Below are 24,612 nucleotides of genomic sequence, written 5' to 3'. Positions count from 1 at the left end.
AGTGTAGTCCTACCTCCTCCTGTATGTACTGGGGGTTGTGGGTAGTGTAGTCCTACCTCCTCCTGTATGTACTGCAGTAGGAGGGGGTTGTGGGTAGTGTAGTCCTACCTCCTCCTGTATGTACTGCAGTAGGAGGGGGTTGTGGGTAGTGTAGTCCTACCTCCTCCTGTATGTACTGCAGTAGGAGGGGGTTGTGGGTAGTGTAGTCCTACCTCCTCCTGGATGTACTGCAATAGGAGGGGGTTGTGGGTAGTGTAGTCCTACCTCCTCCTGTATGTACTGCAGTAGGAGGGGGTTGTGGGTAGTGTTGGTTTATCTCCTCCTGTATGTACTGCAGTAGGAGGGGGTTGTGGGTAGTGTAGTCCTACCTCCTCTTGGATGTACTGCAGTAGGAGGGGGTTGTGGGTAGTGTAGTCCTACCTCTTCCTGGATGTACTGCAGTAGGAGGGGGTTGTGGGTAGTGTAGTCCTACCTCTTCCTGGATGTACTGCAGTAGGAGGGGGTTGTGGGTAGTGTAGTCCTACCTCTTCCTGGATGTACTGCAGTAGGAAGGGAGAAGCTCTCAGGTTGTCCACTGGGATGTTGAAGAAACCCTGAATCTCCTTCTGATGAAGATCCATGGTGATGAGATGGGTCAGACCTACACACACACACACACACACACACACACACACACACACACACACACACACACACACACACACACACACACACACACACACACACACACACACACACACACACACACAGACGGACGGACGGACGGACGGATATTCAGACAGACACATTCAGAACAAGGAGAGAACACTATGTTCAGTATGTGTGTGTCTCTCTGTGTGTCTCTCTGTGTGTCTCTCTGTGTGTGTGTCTCTCTGTGTGTCTCTCTGTGTGTGTGTCTCTCTGTGTGTCTCTCTGTGTGTGTGTCTCTCTGTGTGTGTGTCTCTCTGTGTGTCTCTCTGTGTGTGTGTCTCTCTGTGTGTCTCTCTGTGTGTGTGTCTCTCTGTGTGTCTCTCTGTGTGTGTGTCTCTCTGTGTGTGTGTCTCTCTGTGTGTCTCTCTCTGTGTGTCTCTCTGTGTGTGTGTCTCTCTGTGTGTCTCTCTGTGTGTCTCTCTGTGTGTGTGTCTCTCTGTGTGTCTCTCTGTGTGTGTGTCTCTCTGTGTGTCTCTCTCTGTGTGTGTCTCTCTGTGTGTGCCTCTCTCTGTGTGTGTCTCTCTCTGTGTGTGTCTCTCTCTGTGTGTGTCTCTCTCTGTGTGTGTCTCTCTCTGTGTGTGTCTCTCTGTGTGTGTGTCTCTCTGTGTGTGCCTCTCTCTGTGTGTGTCTCTCTCTGTGTGTGTCTCTCTCTCTGTGTGTGTCTCTCTCTGTGTGTGTCTCTCTGTGTGTCTCTCTGTGTGTGTGTCTCTCTGTGTGTGTGTGTGTGTCTCTCTGTGTGTGTCTCTGTGTGTGTGTGTGTGTGTGTGTGTATCTCTGTGTGTCTCTCTATGTGTGTGTCTCTCTGTGTGTGTGTCTCTCTGTGTGTGTGTGTGTGTCTCTCTGTGTGTGTCTCTGTGTGTGTGTGTGTGTGTATCTCTGTGTGTCTCTGTGTGTCTCTCTGTGTGTGTCTCTGTGTGTCTCTCTGTGTGTCTCTCTGTGTGTGTCTCTGTGTGTGTGTGTGTGTGTGTGTGTATCTCTGTGTGTCTCTGTGTGTCTCTCTGTGTGTGTCTCTGTGTGTCTCTCTGTGTGTGTCTCTGTGTGTCTCTCTGTGTGTGTCTCTGTGTGTCTCTCTGTGTGTGTATGTATCTCTGTGTGTGTCTCTGTGTGTCTCTCTGTGTGTCCTCACCTGCTTTACACATCATGGAGGCCAGTAGTTTGGAGACGATAGAACCTCTCTTCCTCATCTTACACTGTTTACTGTAGGGGAAGTAGGGGACGACCCCGGTGATGCTCCTGGCACAGGAAGTCCTGCACGCATACACCATGATCAGCAACTCCATGATGGTAGAGTTCACATCCCTGGAGACAGAGGGAGAGAGATATACACCATGATGGTAGAGTTCACATCCCTGGAGACAGAGAGAGATATACACCATGATGGTAGAGTTCACATCCCTGGAGACAGAGAGAGAGAGATATACACCATGATGGTAGAGTTCACATCCCTGGAGACAGAGAGAGATATACACCATGATGGTAGAGTTCACATCCCTGGAGACAGAGAGAGAGAGATATACACCATGATGGTAGTGGTCACATCCCTGGAGAGAGAGAGATATACACCATGATGGTAGTGGTCACATCCCTGGAGACAGAGAGAGATAGATACATATATATATATATAGAGGGCTTTGTTATAACCAGTAGTCTGGGTCTGTGTGATAGAGAGGTTTGATAGAGAGGTTTGAGGGCTCTGTTATAACCAGTAGTCTGGGTCTGTGTGATAGAGAGGTTTGAGGGCTCTGTTGTAACCAGTAGTCTGGGTCTGTGTGATAGAGAGGTTTGAGGGCTCTGTTGTAACCAGTAGTCTGGGTCTGTGTGATAGAGAGGTTTGAGGGCTCTGTTATAACCAGTAGTCTGGGTCTGTGTGATAGTGTGTGTGATAGAGAGGTTTGAGGGCTCTGTTATATCCAGTAGTCTGGGTCTGTGTTCGTACTTAGACACTGTCTGGACGATGAAGACATCTTTGCCTCGAACCGACTCCTGGATCTGCACACGTGTTTCTACACAAAGAGAGAGAGAGGGGGAGAGAGAGGGGAGAAGGGGGAGAGAGAGAAAGAGAGAGGGGGGAAGGGGGAGAGAGGGAGAATTTAATAGACCGAGGGAGAGAGAGAGAGAGACAGAGAAAGAGAGAGAGAGAAAGAGAGACAGAGAAAGAAAGAGAGAGAAAGAGAGAGAGAGAGAGAAAGAGAGAGAGAGAGAGACAGAGAGAGAGACAGAGAGAGACAGAGAGAGACAGAGAGAGAGAGAGAGAGAGAGAGACAGAGAGAGAGACAGAGAGAGACAGAGAGAGACAGAGAGAGAGAGAGAGAGAGAGAGAGAGAGAGAGAGAGAGAAAGGTCATGAGAGGATGAGCTCCCACATTTTTCAGCATGTTTTTACAGAACATAGATTTAGAGTTAGATGAGGATGTTGTGATCCGTATCAGGAAACGAGGCGTATGAACATCAACTTAAAAAAACTAAAAAAATCTAAATGTGTTTTTTTTTTTGGCAGAAATTCCTTCTCAAACATGTGAACTTTCATGTGCCTTAATAACAAACTTCTATGCCATCTGTAAAAATACGAATTAAATTGTTAAATTACGAGCCTAAGTTTGGGAAGCGAGAGGTGTCAAAGCCTTTGAGCCCAGCAATGGCAGGAGAGAGTTCACAGCCTCCCCCCCCCAAGCCTTTGAAGCCCCATCCCTCTGTGCAGAGGTCATTAACCTCTCTAGGGTAGGGGGCAGTATTTTTCACGGCCGGATGAAAAACGTACCCAAATTAAACGGCGTGCTACTCGGGCCCAGGAACTAGAATATGCATATTATTAGTAGATTTGGATAGAAAACACTCTGAAGTTTCTTTCTTTCAGCCTAAAGCCTTTTTGAAATCGGACAATGTGGTTACATTAAGGAGAAGTGTACCTTTAAAATGGTGTAAAATAGTCGTATGTTTGAGAACTTTGAATTATGTTTGAGAACTTTGAATTATATTTTCACTGGCTGTTGAATAGTGTGTCCCGTGGGTGGCGTAAGCAACTTAATCTTCCACACAGACAATCCCCTGGCATGGTACAGTTACTATATTAAAACACTACCCCTCTGTTAAAATCAAATCAGATGTTATTGGTCACGTACACATGGTTAGCAGATGTTAATGCGAGTGTAGTGAAATGCTTGTGCTTCTAGATCCAACAGTGCAGCAGAATCAAACAGGTAATATCTAACAATCCCACATCAACACCTAATACACACAATCTAGTAAAGGAATGGGATGAGAATATATAAATATAAAATATATGGATGAGCAGTGACAGAGTGGCTAAGATGCAATAGATAGTAAAGACTAGATAGTGAAGGATACAGTATACAGTATATATACATATGAGATGAGTAATGTGAAATATATTCTTAAAGTGACTAGTGATCCATTTATTAAAGTGGCCAATGATTTCAATTCTGTAGCTAGGCAACCACCTCTCTGTGTTAGTGATGGCTGTTTAACAGTCTGACGGCCTTGAGATAGAAGCTGTTTTTCAGTCTCTCGGTTCCAGCTTTGATGCACCTGTACTGACCTCGCCTTCTGGATGATAGCGGGGTGAACAGGCAGTGGCTCAGGTGGTTGTTGTCCTTGATGATCTTTTGGGCCTTCCTGTGACATCGGGTGGTGTAGGTGTCCTGGAGGGCAGGTAGTTTGCCCCCGGTGATGTGTTGGGCAGACCTCACTACCCTCTGGAGAACCCTGCGGTTGTGGGCAGTGCAGTTGCCGTACCAGGATGTGATACAGCCCGACAGGATGCTCTCAATTGTGCATCTGTAAAGGTTAGTGAGGGTTTTCGGTGACAAGCCAAATTTCTTCAGCCTCCTGAGGTTGTGGGTGAACAGTGAGTACAGGAGAGGACTGAGCACGCACCCTTGTGAGGCCCCAGTGTTGAGGATCAGCGAGGTGGAGATGTTGTTTCCTACCTTCACCACCTGGGGAGCGGCCCGTCAGAAAGTCCAGGACCCAGTTGTACAGGACGGGGGTTGAGACCCAGGTTCTCGAGCTTAATGACGAGTTTGTAGGGCACTATGGTGTTAAATGCTGAGCTGTAATCGATGAACAGCATTCTTACATAGGTAGTCCTCTTGTCCAGATGGGATAGGCCAGTGTGCAGTGTGATGGCGATTGTGTCCTCTGTGGATCTATTGGGTCGGTAAGCAAATTGGAGTGGGTCTAGGGTGTCAGGTAGGGTGGAGGTGATATGGTCCTTGACTAGTCTCTCAAAATACTTCATGATGACAGAAGTGAGTGCTACGGGGTGATAGTCATTTAGTTCAGTTATCTTTGTCTTCTTAGGAACAGAAACAATGGTGGCCATCTTGAAGCAAGTGGGAACAGCAGACTGGGATAAGGAGAGATTGAATATGTCCGTAAACACACACCAGCCAGCTGGTCTGTGCATGCTCTGAGGACGCGGCTTGGGATGCCGTCTGGGCCGGCAGCCTTGCGAGGGTTAACACTCTTAAATGTTTTACTCACATCGGCCACGGAGAAGGAGAACCCATAGTCTTTGGTAGCGGGGCACGTCAGTGGCACTGTATTGTCCTCAAAGCGAGGAAAGAAGTTGTTTAATTTGTCTGGAAGCAAGACGTCGATGTCCGCGACGGGGCTGGTTTACTTTTTGTAATCCGTGATTGTCGGTAGACCCTGCCACATACGTCTCGTGTTTGAGCCGTTGAATTGCGACTCCATTTTGTCTCTATACTGACGTTTTGCCTGTTTGATTGAATTACGGAGGGAATAACTACACTGTTTGTATTCGGCCATATTCCCAGTCACCATGGTTAAATGTGGTGGTTCGTGCTTTCTGTTTTGAGCGAATGCTGCCATCAATCCACGGTTTCTGGTTTGGAAAGTTTTAATAGTCACAGTGGGTATAACATCTCCTATACACTTCTTTATAAACTCGCTCACCGAGTTTATAAGCACAGCGTATACGTCAATGTTATTATCTAAGGCCACCTGGAAACATATCCCAGTCCACGTGATCGAAGCAACCTTGAAACGTGTGGAATCCGATTGGTCGTTTGGCTGTATTGACTCCGACAGCATGTCCCCAGCTAGCCATGTCCCCAGCTAGCCACGTCCCCTGCTAGCCACGTCTACAGCTAGCCACGTCCCCAACTAGCCACGTCCCCAGCTAGCCACGTCTCTAGCTAGCCACGTCCCCAGCTAGCCACGTCTACAGCTAGCCATGTCCCCAGCTAGCCACGTCCCCAGCTAGCCACGTCCCCAGCTAGCCACGTCTCCAGCTAGCCACGTCTACAGCTAGCCACGTCTACAGCTAGCCACGTCCCCAGCTAGCCACGTCTACAGCTAGCCACGTCCCCAGCTAGCCACGTCTACAGCTAGCCACGTCCCCAGCTAGCCACGTCTACAGCTAGCCACGTCCCCAACTAGCCACGTCTACAGCTAGCCACGTCCCCAACTAGCCACGTCTACAGCTAGCCACGTCCCCAACTAGCCACGTGTACAGCTAGCCACGTCCCCAACTAGCCACGTCCCCAGCTAGCCACGTCCCCAGCTAGCCACGTCCCCAGCTAGCCACGTCCCCAGCTAGCCACGTCCCCAGCTAGCCACGTCCCCAGCTAGCCACGTCCCCAACTAGCCACGTCCCCAGCTAGCCACGTCCCCAGCTAGCCACGTCCCCAGCTAGCCACGTCCCCAACTAGCCACGTCCCCAGCTAGCCACGTCCCCAGCTAGCCACGTCCCCAGCTAGCCACGTCCCCAGCTAGCCACGTCCCCAGCTAGCCACGTCCCCAGCTAGCCACGTCCCCAGCTAGCCACGTCCCCAGCTAGCCACGTCCCCAACTAGCCACGTCCCCAGCTAGCCACGTCCCCAGCTAGCCACGTCCCCAGCTAGCCACGTCCCCAGCTAGCCACGTCCCCAGCTAGCCACGTCCCCAGCTAGCCACGTCCCCAGCTAGCCACGTCCCCAGCTAGCCACATCCCCAGCTTGCCATGTCTCCGTGAAACAGAGTATGTTACAATCCTGGATATCTCTTTGGAAAGCAACTCTTGCCCTGATTTCGTCGACTTTGTTAACTAGGGACTGAGAGGGTGAGGGGGGATGGAGGAGAGGGGTGAGGGGGGATGGAGGAGAGGGGTGAGGGGGGATGGAGGGAGAGGGGTGAGGGGGGATGGAGGGAGAGGGGTGAGGGGGGATGGAGGGAGAGGGGTGAGGGGGGATGGAGGAGAGGGGTGAGGGGGGATGGAAGAGAGGGGTGAGGGGGGATGGAGGAGAGGGGTGAGGGGGGATGGAGGGAGAGGGGTGAGGGGGGATGGAGGAGAGGGGTGAGGGGGGATGGAGGGAGAGGGGTGAGGGGGGATGGAGGAGAGGGGTGAGGGGGGATGGAAGAGAGGGGTGAGGGGGGATGGAGGAGAGGGGTGAGGGGGGATGGAGGAGAGGGTGAGGGGGGATGGAGGAGAGGGGTGAGGGGGGATGGAGGAGAGGGGTGAGGGGGGGATGGAGGGAGAGGGTGAGGGGGGATGTAGGGAGAGGGGTGAGGGGGATGGAGGGAGAGGGTGAGGGGGGGGTGGAGGGAGAGGGTGAGGGGGGATGAGGGAGAGGGGGGATGGAGGGAGAGGGTGAGGGTGAGGGGGGGATGGCGTGTGACAGAGAGGTCAGAAGGTCAGAAGTCAGGGGTCATCAGGGGTCATCAGGGGTCAGAGTCTCACCTCTGTTGTCTTCCTGGTACACCTGCACCTTCCCAAGCTCCACCCCCAGACGCCTGCACACGGGAGACATAGCCAATGAAAAGAGAGCACAGGGAGAGCTGACCAATGAAAAGCCAGAGTGTGTGTGTGTGTGTGTACTGACTCTCCTATCCTCTTGCTGATCTCCCTGGAGGAAGGGTGTGAGTTGGCGCTGAAGATGACAAGGCCTCCCTCGGTGTGGTTCATAACCGGGGGGGACCGGCCACTCTGCTCCCCAGCCTCAGACGGCCTATCCTTGGGCACCCACGCTGCACTCAGCCCTTCCTACGGAGGAACCAGAGACACACAAACACACACACACAGTTAATCAATCAATCCACTTGTCTGGAACAGTGTTACTACCAACATAATACATCATAATACATCATAACATAATACATCATAACATAATACATCATAACACAATACATCATAACACATCATAACACTCATAACATAATACATCATAATACATCATAACATAATACATCATAACACAATACATCATAATACATCATAACACAATACATCATAAGACATCATAACACAATACATCATAACACATCATAACACATCATAACACACATACACTCATCAATACATCATAACATAATACATCAAAACATAATACATCATAACACAATACATCATAAGACATCATAACACAATACATCATAATACATCATAACACATCATAACACATCATAACACAATACATCATAACACATCATAACACAATACATCATAACATAATACATCAAAACACAATACATCATAATACATCATAACACAATACATCATAAGACATCATAACACAATACATCATAATACATCATAACACATCATAACACAATACATCATAACACATCATAACACAATACATCATAATACATCATAACATAATACATCAAAACACAATACATCATAACATAATACATCATAATACATCATAAGATAATACATCATAATACATCATAATACATCATACATAATACATCATAACACATCATAACAGAGATACATTATAAACAGTATTCATTAATCCACATAATAACTTAGTAACGCCTGTAAACAGAGAGATACATTATAAACAGTATTCATGCTTTCCTCTCCTGACCGGATGCGCTCAGTTGATGAACGGACGGACAGATTTTGTTTTGCGCTCAGTCTCGTTAAACACAACAAAATACAACGTTTTAAACCCACGCACAAAGAAAACAACAACATTGAAACCTCCCAGACGGACCTGCTGTACCCACCAGTTTGTGATTTGTAGTGTAAACAGCGTTATATGATGTTAGATAATTTCGCAGCTTGTAAACTCAACCTGTTCCCTCCAAACCCGGCCTACTGAGTATGATGGACAGGCGTCTCTGGCCAATCACAGACCAGAAATCCCGACGAGATTTAATTCACCCAAATCTCGTGTTGATCGGAGAGGGGAGACGTCATCACGTCTACGTTGATTTGAATTTGATTGAAGATATGTTTCTTTATTCTGATTCGGAATATTTATTACATCCCCCAAAACCCCCCAAAACTATTTTTTGTCAGGTGTTTGGTCGGGTGTGTTTAAGTTACACACAGTCTTGAGAATGCTAGCGACCAAGTTTATCAGATTTGTGGTGCTGGGGGGGGGGGGTTATAATGGGCAAAAAATACCTCCCGCACACACATACTATCTCTACACCTTTAACGTAGTCAACGTGTCGCTACGATAACTTTTTTTTAAAAAACCTTTTCATTTGTTGTTTTATTTGAAAAAGTCTACAGGTTACAAACAATCTTATCCCTCAGCACGGCAGGATCATGACAAGAGAGCATGCTCCTGGGTCGACCACTATAGGTCACTGTTGTCTCTGTTTTTACCAGACAGACCCATCCTGCCAAGGCAGCAGCTACTCTTCCTGGGGTTTATTATGGATCCCCATTAGTTCCTGCCAAGGCAGCGGCTACTCTTCCTGGGGTTTATTATGGATCCCCGTTAGTTCCTGTCAAGGCAGCAGCTACTCTTCCTGGGGTTTATTATGGATCCCCATTAGTTCCTGCCAAGGCAGCGGCTACTCTTCCTGGGGTTTATTATGGATCCCCATTAGTTCCTGTCAAGGCAGCAGCTACTCTTCCTGGGGTTTATTATGGATCCCCATTAGTTCCTGTCAAGGCAGCAGCTACTCTTCCTGGGGTTTATTATGGATCCCCATTAGTTCCTGTCAAGGCAGCAGCTACTCTTCCTGGGGTTTATTATGGATCCCCATTAGTTCCTGCCAAGGCAGCAGCTACTCTTCCTGGGGTTTATTATGGATCCCCATTAGTTCCTGCCAAGGCAGCGGCTACTCTTCCTGGGGTTTATTATGGATCCCCGTTAGTTCCTGTCAAGGCAGCAGCTACTCTTCCTGGGGTTTATTATGGATCCCCATTAGTTCCTGCCAAGGCAGCGGCTACTCTTCCTGGGGTTTATTATGGATCCCCATTAGTTCCTGTCAAGGCAGCAGCTACTCTTCCTGGGGTTTATTATGGATCCCCATTAGTTCCTGTCAAGGCAGCAGCTACTCTTCCTGGGGTTTATTATGGATCCCCATTAGTTCCTGCCAAGGCAGCAGCTACTCTTCCTGGGGTTTATTATGGATCCCCATTAGTTCCTGCCAAGGCAGTGGCTACTCTTCCTGGGGTTTATTATGGATCCCCGTTAGTTCCTGTCAAGGCAGCAGCTACTCTTCCTGGGGTTTATTATGGATCCCCATTAGTTCCTGCCAAGGCAGCGGCTACTCTTCCTGGGGTTTATTATGGATCCCCATTAGTTCCTGTCAAGGCAGCAGCTACTCTTCCTGGGGATTATTATGGATCCCCATTAGTTCCTGCCAAGGCAGCAGCTACTCTTCCTGGGGTTTATTATGGATCCCCATTAGTTCCTGCCAAGGCAGCAGATACTCTTCCTGGGGTTTATTATGGATCCCCATTAGTTCCTGCCAAGGCAGCAGCTACTCTTCCTGGGGTTTATTATGGATCCCCATTAGTTCCTGTCAAGGCAGCAGCTACTCTTCCTGGGGTTTATTATGGATCCCCGTTAGTTCCTGCCAAGGCAGCAGCTACTCTTCCTGGGGTTTATTATGGATCCCCGTTAGTTCCTGCCAAGGCAGCAGCTACTCTTCCTGGGGTTTATTATGGATCCCCGTTAGTTCCTGCCAAGGCAGCAGCTACTCTTCCTGGGGTTTATTATGGATCCCCGTTAGTTCCTGTCAAGGCAGCAGCTACTCTTCCTGGGGTTTATTATGGATCCCCATTAGTTCCTGCCAAGGCAGCAGCTACTCTTCCTGGGGTTTATTATGGATCCCCGTTAGTTCCTGCCAAGGCAGCAGCTACTCTCCCTGGGGTTTATTATGGATCCCCGTTAGTTCCTGCCAAGGCAGCAGATACTCTTCCTGGGGTTTATTATGGATCCCCATTAGTTCCTGCCAAGGCAGCAGCTACTCTTCTTGGGGTTTATTATGGATCCCCGTTAGTTCCTGCCAAGGCAGAAGCTACTCTTCCTGAGGTCCAGCAAAAATGAAGGCAGTTTATACAATAGGTGACAGACAGAGGGACAGGGCTAAACACTGTCTACCCTACACAACATTATCTCTGCATGATGATGCTATATTCTATATAATTAAGCATTAAAAGACACGAGAAGCTGTGGTATATGGACCAATATACCACGGCTAAGGGCTGTTCTTAAGCACGACGCAACACTGAGTGCCTGGATACAGCCCTTTAACCGTGGTATATTGGTCAATATACCACCATCCCCCGAGGTGCCTTATTGCTATTATAAACTGGTTACCAACGTAATTAGAGCAGTATAAAATAAATATATTGTTATACCCGTGGTATACGGTCTGATATTAAACACGGCTGTCAGCCCAATCAGCATTCAGCGCTCAAACCACCCAGTTTATAATGTGCTGTTAATCACGGGGGGATTGGAGTGAATTCAGTAGACCTCTTATCCAACTTGGACAGCCTCTGTTTGTTGTGTCACCGTCCTGCTAATGTTGTCTTACTCATCATGACACAAGCTGTGCTGTGTGTGTGTTGTGTGTGTGTGTGTGTGTGTGTGTGTGTGTGTGTGTGTGTCACCTATGTGTTGTATACAGACACAGAGAGTGTAATCGAGCAGCAGAATGGACCTTCCTACCCACTAATCTAACAGCAGGTCAGATATCAGTCTGGATAGACTGGACCTTCCTACCCACTAATCTAACAGCAGGTCAGATATCAGTCTGGATAGACTGGACCTTCCTACCCACTAATCTAACAGCAGGTCAGATATCAGTCTGACTGGACCTTCCTACCCACTAATCTAACAGCAGGTCAGATATCAGTCTGGATAGACTGGACCTTCCTACCCACTAATCTAACAGCAGGTCAGATATCAGTCTGGATAGACTGGACCTTCCTACCCACTAATCTAACAGCAGGTCAGATATCAGTCTGGATAGACTGGACCTTCCTACCCACTAATCTAACAGCAGGTCAGATATCAGTCTGGATAGACTGGACCTTCCTACCCACTAATCTAACAGCAGGTCAGATATCAGTCTGGATAGACTGGACCTTCCTACCCACTAATCTAACAGCAGGTCAGATATCAGTCTGGATAGACTGGACCTTCCTACCCACTAATCTAACAGCAGGTCAGATATCAGTCTGACTGGACCTTCCTACCCACTAATCTAACAGCAGGTCAGATATCAGTCTGGATAGACCTTCCTACCCACTAATCTAACAGCAGGTCAGATATCAGTCTGGATAGACTGGACCTTCCTACCCACTAATCTAACAGCAGGTCAGATATCAGCCTGACTGGACCTTCCTACCCACTAATCTAACAGCAGGTCAGATATCAGTCTGACTGGACCTTCCTACCCACTAATCTAACAGCAGGTCAAAAAAATGCATGAAATGAAATGTATGAAATGTATGCATTCATTACTGTAAGTCGCTCTGGATAAGAGCGTCTGCTAAATGACTAAAATGTCTAAAATGTCTAATCTAACAGCAGGTCAGATATCAGTCTGACTGGACCTTCCTACCCACTAATCTAACAGCAGGTCAGATATCAGTCTGGATAGACTGGACCTTCCTACCCACTAATCTAACAGCAGGTCAGATACCAGTCTGGATAGACTGGACCTTCCTACCCACTAATCTAACAGCAGGTCAGATATCAGTCTGACTGGACCTTCCTACCCACTAATCTAACAGCAGGTCAGATATCAGTCTGGATAGACTGGACCTTCCTACCCACTAATCTAACAGCAGGTCAGATATCAGTCTGGATAGACTGGACCTTCCTACCCACTAATCTAACAGCAGGTCAGATATCAGTCTGGATAGACTGGACCTTCCTACCCACTAATCTAACAGCAGGTCAGATATCAGTCTGACTGGACCTTCCTACCCACTAATCTAACAGCAGGTCAGATATCAGTCTGGATAGACTGGACCTTCCTACCCACTAATCTAACAGCAGGTCAGATATCAGTCTGGATAGACTGGACCTTCCTACCCACTAATCTAACAGCAGGTCAGATATCAGTCTGGATAGACTGGACCTTCCTACCCACTAATCTAACAGCAGGTCAGATATCAGTCTGGATAGACTGGACCTTCCTACCCACTAATCTAACAGCAGGTCAGATATCAGTCTGGATAGACTGGACCTTCCTACCCACTAATCTAACAGCAGGTCAGATATCAGTCTGGATAGACTGGACCTTCCTACCCACTAATCTAACAGCAGGTCAGATATCAGTCTGACTGGACCTTCCTACCCACTAATCTAACAGCAGGTCAGATATCAGTCTGGATAGACCTTCCTACCCACTAATCTAACAGCAGGTCAGATATCAGTCTGGATAGACTGGACCTTCCTACCCACTAATCTAACAGCAGGTCAGATATCAGCCTGACTGGACCTTCCTACCCACTAATCTAACAGCAGGTCAGATATCAGTCTGACTGGACCTTCCTACCCACTAATCTAACAGCAGGTCAAAAAAATGCATGAAATGAAATGTATGAAATGTATGCATTCATTACTGTAAGTCGCTCTGGATAAGAGCGTCTGCTAAATGACTAAAATGTCTAAAATGTCTAATCTAACAGCAGGTCAGATATCAGTCTGACTGGACCTTCCTACCCACTAATCTAACAGCAGGTCAGATATCAGTCTGGATAGACTGGACCTTCCTACCCACTAATCTAACAGCAGGTCAGATACCAGTCTGGATAGACTGGACCTTCCTACCCACTAATCTAACAGCAGGTCAGATATCAGTCTGACTGGACCTTCCTACCCACTAATCTAACAGCAGGTCAGATATCAGTCTGGATAGACTGGACCTTCCTACCCACTAATCTAACAGCAGGTCAGATATCAGTCTGACTGGACCTTCCTACCCACTAATCTAACAGCAGGTCAGATATCAGTCTGGATAGACTGGACCTTCCTACCCACTAATCTAACAGCAGGTCAGATATCAGTCTGACTGGACCTTCCTACCCACTAATCTAACAGCAGGTCAGATATCAGTCTGGATAGACTGGACCTTCCTACCCACTAATCTAACAGCAGGTCAGATATCAGTCTGACTGAACCTTCCTACCCACTAATCTAACAGCAGGTCAGATATCAGTCTGACTGAACCTTCCTACCCACTAATCTAACAGCAGGTCAGATATCAGTCTGGATAGACTGGACCTTCCTACCCACTAATCTAACAGCAGGTCAGATATCAGTCTGGATAGACTGGACCTTCCTACCCACTAATCTAACAGCAGGTCAGATATCAGTCTGACTGGACCTTCCTACCCACTAATCTAACAGCAGGTCAGATATCAGTCTGACTGGACCTTCCTACCCACTAATCTGACAGCAGGTCAGATATCAGTCTGACTGAACCTTCCTACCCACTAATCTAACAGCAGGTCAAAAAAATGCATGAAATGAAATGTATGAAATGTATGCATTCATTACTGTAAGTCGCTCTGGATAAGAGCGTCTGCTAAATGACTAAAATGTCTAATCTAACAGCAGGTCAGATATCAGTCTGACTGGACCTTCCTACCCACTAATCTAACAGCAGGTCAGATATCAGTCTGACTGAACCTTCCTACCCACTAATCTAACAGCAGGTCAGATATCAGTCTGGATAGACTGGACCTTCCTACCCACTAATCTAACAGCAGGTCAGATATCAGTCTGGATAGACTGGACCTTCCTACCCACTAATCTAACAGCAGGTCAGATATCAGTCTGGATAGACTGGACCTTCCTACCCACTAATCTAACAGCAGGTCAGATATCAGTCTGGATAGACTGGACCTTCCTACCCACTAATCTAACAGCAGGTCAGATATCAGTCTGGATAGACTGGACCTTCCTACCCACTAATCTAACAGCAGGTCAGATATCAGTCTGGATAGACTGGACCTTCCTACCCACTAATCTAACAGCAGGTCAGATATCAGTCTGGATAGACTGGACCTTCCTACCCACTAATCTAACAGCAGGTCAGATATCAGTCTGGATAGACTGGACCTTCCTACCCACTAATCTAACAGCAGGTCAGATATCAGTCTGACTGGACCTTCCTACCCACTAATCTAACAGCAGGTCAGATATCAGTCTGGATAGACTGGACCTTCCTACCCACTAATCTAACAGCAGGTCAGATATCAGTCTGGATAGACTGGACCTTCCTACCCACTAATCTAACAGCAGGTCAGATATCAGCCTGACTGGACCTTCCTACCCACTAATCTAACAGCAGGTCAGATATCAGTCTGACTGGACCTTCCTACCCACTAATCTGACAGCAGGTCAGATATCAGTCTGACTGAACCTTCCTACCCACTAATCTAACAGCAGGTCAAAAAAATGCATGAAATGAAATGTATGAAATGTATGCATTCATTACTGTAAGTCGCTCTGGATAAGAGCGTCTGCTAAATGACTAAAATGTCTAATCTAACAGCAGGTCAGATATCAGTCTGACTGGACCTTCCTACCCACTAATCTAACAGCAGGTCAGATATCAGTCTGGGGAGACTGGACCTTCCTACCCACTAATCTAACAGCAGGTCAGATATCAGTCTGACTGGACCTTCCTACCCACTAATCTAACAGCAGGTCAGATATCAGTCTGGGGAGACTGGACCTTCCTACCCACTAATCTAACAGCAGGTCAGATATCAGTCTGACTGGACCTTCCTACCCACTAATCTAACAGCAGGTCAGATATCAGTCTGGATAGACTGGACCTTCCTACCCACTAATCTAACAGCAGGTCAGATATCAGTCTGGATAGACTGGACCTTCCTACCCACTAATCTAACAGCAGGTCAGATATCAGTCTGGATAGACTGGACCTTCCTACCCACTAATCTAACAGCAGGTCAGATATCAGTCTGGATAGACTGGACCTTCCTACCCACTAATCTAACAGCAGGTCAGATATCAGTCTGGATAGACTGGACCTTCCTACCCACTAATCTAACAGCAGGTCAGATATCAGTCTGGATAGACTGGACCTTCCTACCCACTAATCTAACAGCAGGTCAGATATCAGTCTGGATAGACTGGACCTTCCTACCCACTAATCTAACAGCAGGTCAGATATCAGTCTGACTGGACCTTCCTACCCACTAATCTAACAGCAGGTCAGATATCAGTCTGGATAGACTGGACCTTCCTACCCACTAATCTAACAGCAGGTCAGATATCAGTCTGGATAGACTGGACCTTCCTACCCACTAATCTAACAGCAGGTCAGATATCAGCCTGACTGGACCTTCCTACCCACTAATCTAACAGCAGGTCAGATATCAGTCTGACTGGACCTTCCTACCCACTAATCTGACAGCAGGTCAGATATCAGTCTGACTGAACCTTCCTACCCACTAATCTAACAGCAGGTCAAAAAAATGCATGAAATGAAATGTATGAAATGTATGCATTCATTACTGTAAGTCGCTCTGGATAAGAGCGTCTGCTAAATGACTAAAATGTCTAATCTAACAGCAGGTCAGATATCAGTCTGACTGGACCTTCCTACCCACTAATCTAACAGCAGGTCAGATATCAGTCTGGGGAGACTGGACCTTCCTACCCACTAATCTAACAGCAGGTCAGATATCAGTCTGACTGGACCTTCCTACCCACTAATCTAACAGCAGGTCAGATATCAGTCTGGGGAGACTGGACCTTCCTACCCACTAATCTAACAGCAGGTCAGATATCAGTCTGACTGGACCTTCCTACCCACTAATCTAACAGCAGGTCAGATATCAGTCTGGGGAGACTGGACCTTCCAACCCACTAATCTAACAGCAGGTCAGGTGTTAATGGAATGCCCTGTGAAACTTAAACATTGTATGAATGTCACTACAGACCCTGGCGTCACTACAGACCCCGGTTCGATTCCAGGCTGTGTCACAACCGGCCGTGATTGGGAGTCCCATAGGACGGCCCAGCGTCGTCCAGGTTTTGGCCCCCGGGGGGGGGGGGGGGGGGGTAGACCGTCATTGTAAATAAGAATCTGTTCTTAACCTAGTTAAATAAAGGTTTAAACATTTTTTTAAATTATTTATCGCTAGAGACAAATGTGAAAGCAGTCATATTTCATCAAACTGAAAAACACGTCAACATGACAGTTTTTTCGGACGTTTTTCCACAGATAAATATAAATAAATAGCTGTGTCGTTGTTCGGAATTGTAATTGCAGGCCGATGGCTTCATCATTTGTGGGGCTGAAAGCCCTCACTGCAGTTTCACTGCAGAATTAGAATTTCATTCCGCTTTCTCCAAACGTCAAATTTCAAAGTGTTTTTTGACATCCTGGGTTGACTCCTGATGCTCTGTAATCATTCCATTTCTCCAAACGTCAAATTTAGAAGTTAAGGGTTAAATTTAGGAAGTCATTCCGTATGGTTAAGGTAATGGTTAAGGTTTGGGATCGTGTTAAAGGTTTGGGATAGGGTTAAAACATTAAGTTAAGGAACTCGTTCCGTATGGTTAAGGTTTGGGTTCAAATCAAATCAAATCGTATTGGTCACGTACACATGGTTAGCAGATGTTAACAGAAGTAGCCTGCCAACACAATCTCGCAAAGCAGGTGAAATATGTCACCTGGGTGCTGCAGACGTAGCTAGTTTCAGCAGGAATATCAGGCAGCAAAAGAGCGCGTCGCTCTCAAACGGGTTCGTCCGTGATGGAGCAGCTCACAGCACTTGAACGACGTCGGTAACCGGTAGGAATCGGAAAAGACGTTTCGACTTGTGACATCTAACGGTAAATAATGCTAACTTAATTAAGGCAACAACGGCTATGCAAACCGGCGTGTTGAAAAAGTTTACGTCTGATGTCTTTGGTTGAATCTTTGCAATGTCGCAAAATGTGGTCATCATAAAGCTGTTTAAATGAACATTTCTATATGCTCCCCCCCCCCCCCCCCCCCCCCCCCCAAAACCCCTTAACTAATTAAATGTTGACTGAAAAGTAGGTCCTACCTGGCAGAATGATTGTTTTGCTAACTCTGCTATCACATGTAGCCTACATTGTAAATACACAGTACAGAAACACCACTAGTAACAACAAAAAAATGTGTTTCTTGTTTGGTGCACAATTTAATCATTAATTAATTAATTAATTATTATTAATTATTAAAAAATGTCCTCTTGATGTGGTTTCTTTGGACTCACAACATACTTTTGTTGTAATTTTTTTATATATAAAAAATAAACGGTGATTTTGAGGGTGAAAAACTAAAACTATAAGAAAACAGATTAAAAAAATAAATAAATATATATATATATATATATATAGCTCTCACTGCAGAATTAGAGCTATATATATATATATATATATATATATATATATATATATATTATTATTCATTGTGATGTCACATTATTCATTGTGATATATTATTCATTGTGATGTCACTATGGGGTATTTCGTGAACCCCTTGACTTTATATAAATATATTTAGAAAAATATAGAAATGTTCACACAGGGGCCCCTTTCCGTTACCGGGCGGGCCGTTTGGGGAAATTTCTTTGGAAACGTTTGAGTAAACCCACTTCTCCACACATCACTATACCACTATGTAGCAGTTTAAACCTGGAGCCTGGCTCACGGTTAACTACAGTAACATTCAGAATGTTTTCAGAACCGCTTGACTTTTTTTTATCCACATCTTGTTATGTTACGGCCTTATTCTAAAATGGATTCAATTGTCCCCCCCCCCCCCCCCTTCTCATCAATCTACATAAAATACCCCATAATGACATCACAATGCCCCATAATGCCATCACAATACCCCCCATAGTGACGTCACAATACCCCATAGTGACGTCACAATACCCCATAGTGACGTCCACAATACCCCATAGTGACATCACAATACCCCCATAATGACAAAGCAAAAATAACAAAAATGATGGGAAATGTATTAAAAAATGAAGATTTTTTTTTTTCTTCTGAAATATCACATTTCCATAACACCTTCATCAGAGTTGTGAATTCAGCCAGGTGGTATAACAACTTAGGTGTTATAACACCCCACTGCCTGGCTGAATCAGCTGTGTCTCTCCTCTGTGTGTGTGTGTGTGTGTGTGTGTGTGTGTGTGTGTGTGTGTGTGTGTGTGTGTGTGTGTGTGTGTGTGTGTGTGTGTGTGTGTGTGTGTGTGTGTGTGTGTGTGTGTGTGTGTGTGTGTGTGTGTGTGTGTGTGTGTGTGTGTGTGTGTGTGTGGGCGGTGCAATTTGCCATACCAGGAGGTGATACAGCCTGACAGGATGCTCTCAATTGTGCATCTGTAAAAGTTTGTGAGGGTTTTTGGTGACAAGCCAAATTTCTTCAGCCTCCTGAGGTTTGAAGAGGCACAGTCTGTGTGGGTGGAACCATTTCAGTTTGTCAGTGATGTGTACGCCGAGGAACTTCAAGCTTTTCACCTTCTCCACTGTGGTCCCGTTCGATGTGGACGGGGAAGTGCTCCCTCTGCTGTCTCCTGGAGTCCACGATCAGCTCCTTCATTTTGTTGACGTTGAGTGTGAGGTTAATTTCCTGACACCACACTCCCAGGGCCCTCACCACCTCCCTGTAGGCCGTCTCGTCATCGTTGGTGATCAAGCCTACTACTGTAGTGTCGTCTGCAAACTTGATGATTGAGTTGGAGGCGTGCATGGCCACGCAGTCGTGGGTGAACAGGGAGTACAGTAGAGGGCTGAGAACGCACCCTTGTGGGGCCCCAGTGTTGAGGATCAGCGAAGTGGAGATGTTGTTTCCTACCTTCACCCACCTGGGGGCGGACCGTCAGAAAGTCCAGGACCCAGTTGCACAGGGCGGGGTCGAGACCCAGGGTCTCCAGCTTAATGATGAGTTTGTAGGGTACTATGGTGTTAAATGCTGAGCTTTAGTCAATGAACAGCATTCTCACATAGATATTCATCTTATCCAGATGGGACAGGGCAGTGTGCAGAGTGATGGCGATTGCATCGTCTGTGGACCTATTGGGGCGGTAAGTACATTGAAGTGGGTCTAGGGTGACAGGTAAGATAGAGGTGATATGATCCTTGACTAGTCTCTCAAAGCACTTCATGATAACAGAAGTGAGTGCTATGGGGCGATAGTCATTTAGTTCAGTTACCTTTGCCTTCTTGGGAACAGGAACAATGGTGGCCATCTTGAAGCATGTTGGGGACAGCAGACTGGGATAAGGAGAGATTGAATATGTCCGTAAACACACAGCAGCCAGCTGGTCTGCGAATGCTCTGAGGACGCGGCGAGGGATGCCTTCTGGGCCGGCAGCTTAGAAAGGGTTATTAAACGTCTTACTGACGTCGGACAGGGAGGACCACAGTCCTTGGGTGCGGGCCGCGTCGATGGCGCTGTGTTGTCCTCAAAGCGGGACCAAGATGGCATTTTAGCTTGTTTTGGAAGCAAGATGTCGGGACCCGTGACGTGGCTGGTTTTGGAAAACCGTGATTGGCTGTAGACAAATACGTCTCGAGCCGTTGAATTGTCTCTGTTACGTTTCTGCCCGTTTGATTGCCTTATGGAGGACATAACTGTACTGTGTGTGTGTGTGTGTGTGTGTGTGTGTGTGTGTGTGTGTGTGTGTATGTGTGTGAGTGTGTGTGTGTGTGTGTGTGTGTGTGTGTGTGTGTATGTGTGTGCCTGCCTGCCTGCCTGCCTGTGTGTGTGTGTGTGTGGGCAGTAATGCTTGAATCTTCTCTTTGCCTACACAAAGAGAGAGAGAGAGATTTTCTAGAACTCAACACTGAGGACAGAATACAACAGAAGAAGACTGAAACATGCAGGTCCTGTAGAAGTGTCATCTTAAATTACCACACACACACACACACACACACACACACACACACACACACACACACACACACACACACACACACACACACACACACACACACACACACACATTCACACACTTTCATACACATAGGAGAGGCACATCAAGCCACATGTTGACCCTGAGTGAGCAGTGTGTGTGTGTGTGTGTGTGTGTGTGTGTGTGTGTGTGTGTGGCAGAACTGATGCTAAATATATTTTCCCTTTTGTCCTGAAGATAGGAGCGTATGTTCTGAAAGTAGAGTTGGTAAAAAACATGACCCATCGCTCATTCTCCCTCTCTCTCTCTCTCCATCTCTCTCCCCCCCCCCCCCCCCCCCCCCCCCCACACACACACACACACACACACACACACACACACACACACACACACACACACACACACACACACACACACACACACACACACACAGACCTCTGCCTGCAAGCTGCAGACGAAGAGAGAGAGCCCCCTGGATGCAGCAGCAGGAAACGTTTAGGAGTGCGAGCTGGGCCAGCTGCTGTAGGGAAGCGCGGGCACGGGATACGGAGGGCAAAGAGAGCAAGAGAGAGAGAGAGGAGGGAGAGAGAGAGAGAGAGAGGAGGGAGAGAGAGAGACACAGAGAGAGAGAGACAGAGAGAGAGAGAGAGAGAGAGAGAGAGCAAGAGAGAGAGAGAGAGAGACAGAGAGAGAGCAAGAGAGAGAGAGACAGAGAGAGAGAGAGACAGTGAGAGGGAGAGGGAGAGACAGAGAGAGAGCAAGAGAGAGAGAGAGAGACAGAGAGAGAGCAAGAGAGAGAGAGACAGAGAGAGAGAGAGACAGGGAGAGAGAGAGAGAGAGAGAGAGAGAGACAGAGAGAGAGAGAGCGGGAGAGACAGAGAGAGAGAGACAGAGAGAGAGAGAGAGAGAGAGAGAGAGAGAGGGAGAGAGAGAGACAGAGAGAGAAATGGCACCACCAGTGCAACAGGATTGTGTTTACGACAAGCAGCACGATACGAGCACATCCTCGGGACGATAAACAGCCTCGCGCGTTCGCGATTCTTAGACGCGCACGAATATTTCCACGCGTATTATTCTCATCGCGCTGAACAAATAAATATATATATATTACCGATATCATCTTTATTGTCGTCACGATTTATTTATTTATTTAACGATACTCTCTGCTTCCATCCGCTGGCTTCCCATCTGTTAAGGATGTTTTTTGAAGCAGAGGAAGAGGAAGAGAGGAGGGAGAGAGGAAGAGAAGGATGTTATAATCAGACCGCTGCAGTGTCTCTGGCCAGTTGAGGAGATAAAGAGGCAACCACGGAAACTGAACCGATCTGAGCAGGAGACGCACACCGGAAACCGAATCTCCTTCCTTACCGGAGATTCTATTCTATTCTTCTTTATCGGCGCGTTAAATCTGGAATAACAGAAAATAAAATATAAATTTGTTTATCATTCCTACTACACCCCATCCGTTTCCATATTCCTCTCTCTCTCTCTCTCCTTATCGGGGGGGGGGAAAGCCTCGACATCCGAAAAGCCTTCAATCCTCTCCGTATGCCGCTGGAGATTCCACAGCTGTAGCGGGAGGAGGCTGTTACGGTCTGGCGGAGGGTTTTCGGGCGCTCCGTTACCTCCCTCCCCGGGGTGTGGCAGGCAGAGTGACCGCTGAGTGAAGGATGGTGTGAAAGGGATGTGAAAAGATGGGGAAAGACCAGGAACTACTGCAGGCAGTAAAAACGGAAGATCTGCTCACCGTTCAGAAGCTGCTGCAGAGGCCCCGGCCCGGGAAAGCAAGTAGGGACACACACACACACACACACACACACACACACACACACACCTTACCGACCACACACAAACACACACGGGTACATGTGCATGACGCACACACACACACACACACACACACACACGGAAACAGGGGGAATCACTCTACTAGGCATCATGATTTCACAGTCGGCTGGTGGGGGCGGAGTAGGGTTGCAGTGTGTGTGTGTGTGTGTGTGTGTGTGTGTAGTAGTAGAGTGTTTGATCATTGATGGCCTTTTTCTCTGGGAGCCCCCTGTCCCAGCGCACTGCAGCAGAGAGAAGGAGAGAGAAGGAGGTGCGAGAGAGAGAGGGAGAGGGTTTGGTCTGGATGATTTCTGGTCTGGATGAAGTCTCGTCTTTTTACAGACAGACTGACGGACACACACACACACACACACACACACACACACACACACACACACACACACACACACACACCTTGTGCGCTTAGACCAGAGACGTTTCTGTTCTCCATGTAACCTGACACAGGTGGGAAGCACAGTAAAGCTATCTGTTCTACTCTATTGTGTTCTATTCTGTTCTGTTCTATTCTATTGTGTTCTATTCTGTTCTATTCTATTCTGTTCTGTTCTATTCTATTCTGTTCTGTTCTATTCTATTGTGTTCTATTCTGTTCTGTTCTATTCTATTCTGTTCTATTCTATTCTACTCTATTCTATTCTATTCTGTTCTGTTCTATTCTATTCTGTTCTGTTCTATTCTATTCTATTCTGTTCTATTCTATTCTGTTCTGTTCTATTCTATTCTACTCTATTCTGTTCTATTATATTCTGTTCTGTTCTATTCTATTCTACTCTATTCTGTTCTATTATATTCTGTTCTACTCTATTCTGTTCTATTATGTTCTGTTCTACCCTATTCTGTTCTGTTCTACTCTATTATATTCTTTTCTACTCTATTGTGTTCTATTCTATTCTGTTCTATTCTATTATATTCTGTTCTACTCTATTCTGTTCTGTTCTATTCTGTTCTATTCTACTCTAATCTGTTCTATTCTATTATATTCTGTTCTGTTCTATTCTACTCTATTCTGTTCTGTTCTACTCTATTCTATTCTGTTCTATTCTACTCTAATCTGTTCTATTCTACTCTGTTCTGTTCTACTCTAATCTATTCTGTTCTATTCTATTATATTGTGTTCTACTCTAATCTGTTCTGTTCTATTCTATTCTGTTCTACTCTGTTCTGTTCTACTCTAATCTGTTCTATTCTATTATATTCTGTTCTACTCTAATCTGTTCTGTTCTACTGTAATCTATTGTGTTCTACTCTAATCTGTTCTGTTCTACTCTATTCTGTTCTGTTCTACTCTATTATATTCTTTTCTACTCTAATCTGTTCTGTTCTACTGTAATCTATTGTGTTCTACTCTAGTCTGTTCTGTTCTACTCTATTCTGTTCTGTTCTACTCTATTATATTCTTTTCTACTCTATTGTGTTCTATTCTATTCTGTTCTATTCTATTATATTCTGTTCTACTCTATTCTGTTCTATTCTACTCTAATCTGTTCTATTCTATTATATTATGTTCTGTTCTATTCTATTCTTTTCTACTCTGTTCTGTTCTACTCTATTCTGTTCTATTCTATTATATTGTGTTCTACTCTAATCTGTTCTGTTCTATTCTATTCTGTTCTACTCTGTTCTGTTCTACTCTAATCTGTTCTATTCTATTATATTCTGTTCTACTCTATTCTGTTCTTTTCTACTGTAATCTATTGTGTTCTACTCTAATCTGTTCTGTTCTACTCTAATCTGTTCTGTTCTATTATATTATATTCTGTTCTACTCTATTCTGTTCTTTTCTACTGTAATCTATTGTGTTCTACTCTAGTCTGTTCTGTTCTACTCTAATCTATTCTGTTTTACTCTAATCTGTTCTATTCTGTTCTACTCTAATCTATTCTGTTCTACTCTAATCTGTTCTATTCTATTATATTCTGTTCTACTCTAATCTGTTCTGTTCTACTGTAATCTGTTCTGTTC

General features: G+C 46.2%; 2 protein-coding genes across 9 annotated transcripts in view; one reads left to right on the top strand and one right to left on the bottom strand.

Annotated features, from left to right (window-relative positions):
- Positions 1–22,645, bottom strand: part of LOC106593728 (phosphoribosyl pyrophosphate synthase-associated protein 2) — a 36,980-nt gene extending 14,335 nt beyond the window's left edge. For 2 of the 3 annotated variants that reach the window (XM_082976201.1, XM_082976203.1), the window contains exons 1-6: positions 8,670–8,757; positions 7,535–7,695; positions 7,393–7,445; positions 2,627–2,693; positions 1,817–1,989; positions 525–640 (exon numbers count right to left, since the gene is read on the bottom strand). In XM_082976201.1, the coding sequence (XP_082832327.1) occupies positions 525–640; positions 1,817–1,989; positions 2,627–2,693; positions 7,393–7,445; positions 7,535–7,617 (492 nt within the window). In that variant the 5' untranslated portion in view covers positions 7,618–7,695; positions 8,670–8,757. Of the gene's footprint in view, positions 1–524; positions 641–1,816; positions 1,990–2,626; positions 2,694–7,392; positions 7,446–7,534; positions 7,696–8,669; positions 8,758–22,549 lie in introns of those variants that run through there. The other variant, XM_082976202.1, reaches the window with a different exon arrangement.
- Positions 21,610–24,612, top strand: part of LOC106602073 (caskin-1) — a 187,763-nt gene continuing 184,760 nt past the window's right edge. For 3 of the 6 annotated variants that reach the window (XM_082976199.1, XM_082976197.1, XM_082976198.1), the window contains exon 1: positions 21,612–22,590. In XM_082976199.1, coding sequence (XP_082832325.1) covers positions 22,497–22,590 — 94 coding nt within the window. In that variant the 5' untranslated portion in view covers positions 21,612–22,496. Of the gene's footprint in view, positions 22,591–24,612 lie in introns of all 6 variants that reach the window. The other 3 variants (XM_082976196.1, XM_082976195.1, XM_082976200.1) reach the window with 3 other exon arrangements.

The sequence above is a fragment of the Salmo salar genome, chromosome 06 (assembly GCF_965601325.2).
Source record: "Salmo salar chromosome 06, fSalSal1, whole genome shotgun sequence".
In the NCBI taxonomy this organism is placed as follows: domain Eukaryota; kingdom Metazoa; phylum Chordata; class Actinopteri; order Salmoniformes; family Salmonidae; genus Salmo; species Salmo salar.
This window is presented reverse-complemented; position numbering and strand designations above follow the sequence as displayed.